Below are 4,022 nucleotides of genomic sequence, written 5' to 3'. Positions count from 1 at the left end.
CTTTCCCATACTTACCAGACAAACAAGAAATAAGGCCAGTGGAAAGGGATATAGAAATCCTGACAGGATACTTAAAAATATAGACCCAGGAATAGCAAATGTTTGCAAGCTGAATGCATCTTACTTAAGGAAAAATAAATAAGCTACCCAATTTTTAATTTCATAAGTAGTCAGGATATATTATACAATTTGAAAACAAATAAATATAAATAGGCATCACATCTAAAGATCATTACTTCAAAATGCATTTGTAGAGTAGCACAAGCTCCAGTACAGAGAAAAAAGGTGCAGATTCATTACACCTACAAAAATAAGTTACTAAATCGTAAAAGTTGTACTACAGTTTTCTTTTTATCTGTGCTACAATTAACACTGGGGATTTACAGCTTTTTAAAAAAGCAAAAAATTAAGTTTCTGCAGAATAAGCAAACAGGCTGTTGAGCTTAAGGCTTGCCAGGCATACTTGAGGCTATGATATATTACTCACTTTGGATGGAAGTCTTATAAGGAAAAGAAAAAAAAATTGCACACTATGTTATCTGACTCAAATGGACTATTAGTAATATAAAGGAAGATTATTTGACCTTTTGATAAGTCTGTTACAAGCAGTACAATTTTTTCTAAGCAAGTGTCAAGGTTCCAACAGAACCACAACGTGCTCGGCAACTGATCAGAGTCTACTGCTGAGACAGATAATGTCGTCACATCAGCTGCTGTAGTAGTTCAATAAACAGCCAATCCTTTTCTACTTCTTGTTAATATATAAGCTCTTAGACTGTAATTTTCATAACTATTTTTTGTGTACCACTCTTAAAAAGAATGAGCTAGAGGATAACTCATGACACATTCAGTGCTGATTTTTCTCCAAGTTACGAAAGCTTCCTGTGTGAAACTGAAACAGACCTGCTATACACCTTTCAAAAGTTATTAACCTTTAGCTAAGTGCTCCAGTTAAGTGTTTAAGGATTAATTAATATATTCAGCACTGAGGAAAAATAAGTTAACAAAGAACACAAGTAGGCTTTGTGTCTCCCTAGGCAGAAAAGTACTTCAAAAATTTAGCTCTCTCAAAGGAAACAGACATTTGTTTTTTGAACGTAGGCACCGTATAGATGAAAGAAGGCTAAAAATGCTTTCCTTGAGAAATGCTGTAAAATACTCTGTAAATCACTCTTACATGGCACTTTTGAATATCTCAAGGAAGAGCTGTGCAGTACTCTGTTTTCCTTTAGAATCAACAGCAATTTATAACTTATACTAAGTTTTTAAATTGCAAGCTGAAGTGCAACACTAAAAGGAGAACAAGTCTAATATCAAAGCTAAAAATCTTGTCCATAATGTCAAGGTGAAGCTGCAAGCAAATCTCAACAGCATTTTTGACTATACACATGCACATCAATTTCCTTTCACTCAGCCCTTTCTTACAGTCCAGAAAACATACTGAAACACCCAAGAAATGTTGCTTCTTCCCCTTCACCCATGAACAAGAATTTGTAAGTTATTATTTTTCATTTATTTTTCAGAGAGATATGACCACACCAGAACTGCCTTTTATATTAGAAAAAGGATACAAAATGTATGTGGCAAAATAAGCCACTAATACTTGAACATAAAATGTGTCCTTGTATTTGGACAGGACTTTTCCCAAGGCCTTTGCATCATCCATATCTCTAGGAACTTTTATACATTCTCTTTCTTTCCTGGGGGGAAAAAAAAAAAAAAAAAAAAGGGCAGGAATGGTGGTAAATATAATCAAACAGTATAGCAAAATTACTTACCAAATATACAGACAATAATATACACTACATCACTAAACTATAACCTCAGCAAACAAACCACAACTATTGTGATAATGTTCTCATAAGAACACAATATTTACAGTGTGTAGTGTACTACAACATCATCAATTCCAGACGCTTGCAAATTATTTTTTTTTTTAAATTATTATCATCTGCTTAATTTCTAGGATTATTTTTTCTTTTTACCTAGTATGATCAAAATCAAATAATTACTCAAAATAATCCTTGGCAACTGAACAGCAGTCAACATTTCAGCCAAAACCAGCTGTAATTGCCTCAATGCTAGGGTCATCACATACGAAGTGCAGCAAGAGTAGCAGAGCTTTACCTCACAATAAACAAAGCTTGAAGACCAAAATCTCATGTCACACCTTAACCTGGTGCAACCCTGGACAGCACAGTCCAGTGTCCTCTCTTCCTCTGGATCAGACTTAGTGATTGGACTGCCGCAAACTGAACATGTTGAGCAAGTTAATCGTACAGAAAATTAACTACTAAAAGAAAAAATAACATTGTCAGACAAGCAGATTTCCATCTTGTCAAGCTATCTGTCTTCCCAACATGAGTATTAGATGCAACAAAAAGGAGAAAAATAGAACATGAATCTTAGCAATGAAGGCAGGAGGATGTGTCATTTTGATGCAGCCTACAGTTATACTAGTGCAGAAGGGATTCTGAAACAAACCTAGCCCTAACCAAGCACGTCTTAGCTCTCTGCTGAGGAAGGTTAAGAACACAGTGAGCTACCATTGCTAATGTAATGAGGCAATTTTTCAAAACACAGTATCTCAGCTGTCTAACAGAAACTCTTGGTCAAGTACAACTCTGTGTATACAGTTAGTATTCCCCATGAAGCTTTGTATCCAGGCATCCTCGGTTATAAATTCGAATTCCTGTTAAAAAAAAAGGTTATTTCTATAACTAACCCAGTTTAAAAATCACTTAACCCTGTGTAAGCACCTCTACAATTTGATACTGTATGAAAAGCAAATAAATTAATCTCTTCTGACATACTTACTCACTAAGTTGTGGGAAATTTTTATATACCAGGAACATAAGGAAAGCAGCTGATAAAAAGATGGACACTAAAATAAGAAGCGATGCCCGAGCTGATCCACCTTCTGCCTGGGCTTTCCCTGAAATTAAACAAGAACAAAGTTAAGAAAAAGTCAACCCAAAACATCCACAACACCCCACCACATCCTATATCAGATTTCAAACATACTTTAAGGAAATGTTAAGGTAAGCTCTCTGTGGACATAATCTTCCCACCGATACTTCCAGTAATGCATACAACACATGGCTTGCATTCCCTGAAAGCTTCCAAACAATCCAAAGTTCTTACACCGGCAAGCATCCCACAGAATTCAGTTGCTATGACCTCTAATAACTAAACCTTCAATTAATAAATAAATCTGTAAAACCAGAGCAAAACAAAGTAAGCCATATTTTTTTTTCCTTTTTGCCAGAAATCTGCCACTGTAGTTAACTAGAGATTTAACTTGAAGCTAAACCTTCAGTATATGCAACGCAACCTTGAAACAGGCTATTTTCTTCCTACCAAGAAAACAGACCAGTCACTGCCACCAGCCAACTAGGTGAGCATACACTCCTCAGAGGAAGGCGCAGGTGAACACACATCAGCCTGGGACATAAAGATGACACTTCTCAGACTTAGGAATTACACATGTTTTACACTCATTAAAAGACTCCTGTTGGATGTGCCTATCGCTATTAGCCTTTAGATTCTTGCATACAGGAAGCAATGGCAGCAAAGTAAGTTACACAATTACATTTTAGGCCCCATCCGTACTTTAATTTTTTTACCAATACGACCATATACGTGCAATACAATGATTAGCACAAACGCAGGTATATACAAAATGAATTTTAAAGAGAGAAATAAGGAGTAAGAACTCTCTGCATCCGCCCCAGGGGGTGGGCGTGTGCACGTGTTAGAACACTCTCACTCCTCAGACCCTGCTAGTCTAGCACAGCTTGGCAGCCAGGACAGCTAGTCGCCTTGCTCACCCGAAGAGCACAAAAAACGTCCCGGCTCTATTACCATTCGTAGGTGGCAGCAGCATGACTACAGTGCCAACGCACAGCGGCCAGGCGGGTCACGCCGACACCCCGGTGTTGTGAAACCCCGCAGAGGGGTGACGAAGCCCTGGGAGCACACCGCGCCGCGGGCCGTGCCGGCAGTCTCCGGCTGTGGCGCTT

At 37.8% G+C, this 4,022-nt stretch overlaps 1 protein-coding gene across 1 annotated transcript in view; it reads right to left on the bottom strand.

Moving 5' to 3' along the window:
• The window catches only part of TMEM41B (transmembrane protein 41B), a gene marked incomplete at its 5' end in the record, with an annotated part of 7,369 nt that extends 4,430 nt beyond the window's left edge, over nt 1-2,939 (bottom strand). Inside the window, 3 exons of the mRNA XM_008944138.1 lie at nt 16-109; nt 1,572-1,700; nt 2,818-2,939. Coding sequence (XP_008942386.1) covers nt 16-109; nt 1,572-1,700; nt 2,818-2,939 — 345 coding nt within the window. The remainder of the gene's footprint in view (nt 1-15; nt 110-1,571; nt 1,701-2,817) is intronic.
• Between the last annotated feature and the right edge of the window lie 1,083 nt (nt 2,940-4,022).

This window comes from Merops nubicus, unplaced genomic scaffold (genome assembly GCF_000691845.1).
Source record: "Merops nubicus isolate BGI_N331 unplaced genomic scaffold, ASM69184v1 scaffold49617, whole genome shotgun sequence".
Lineage (NCBI taxonomy): Eukaryota > Metazoa > Chordata > Aves > Coraciiformes > Meropidae > Merops > Merops nubicus.
The sequence above is the reverse complement of the archived record's forward strand: the minus strand, read 5'-3'. Positions and strand labels throughout refer to the sequence as shown.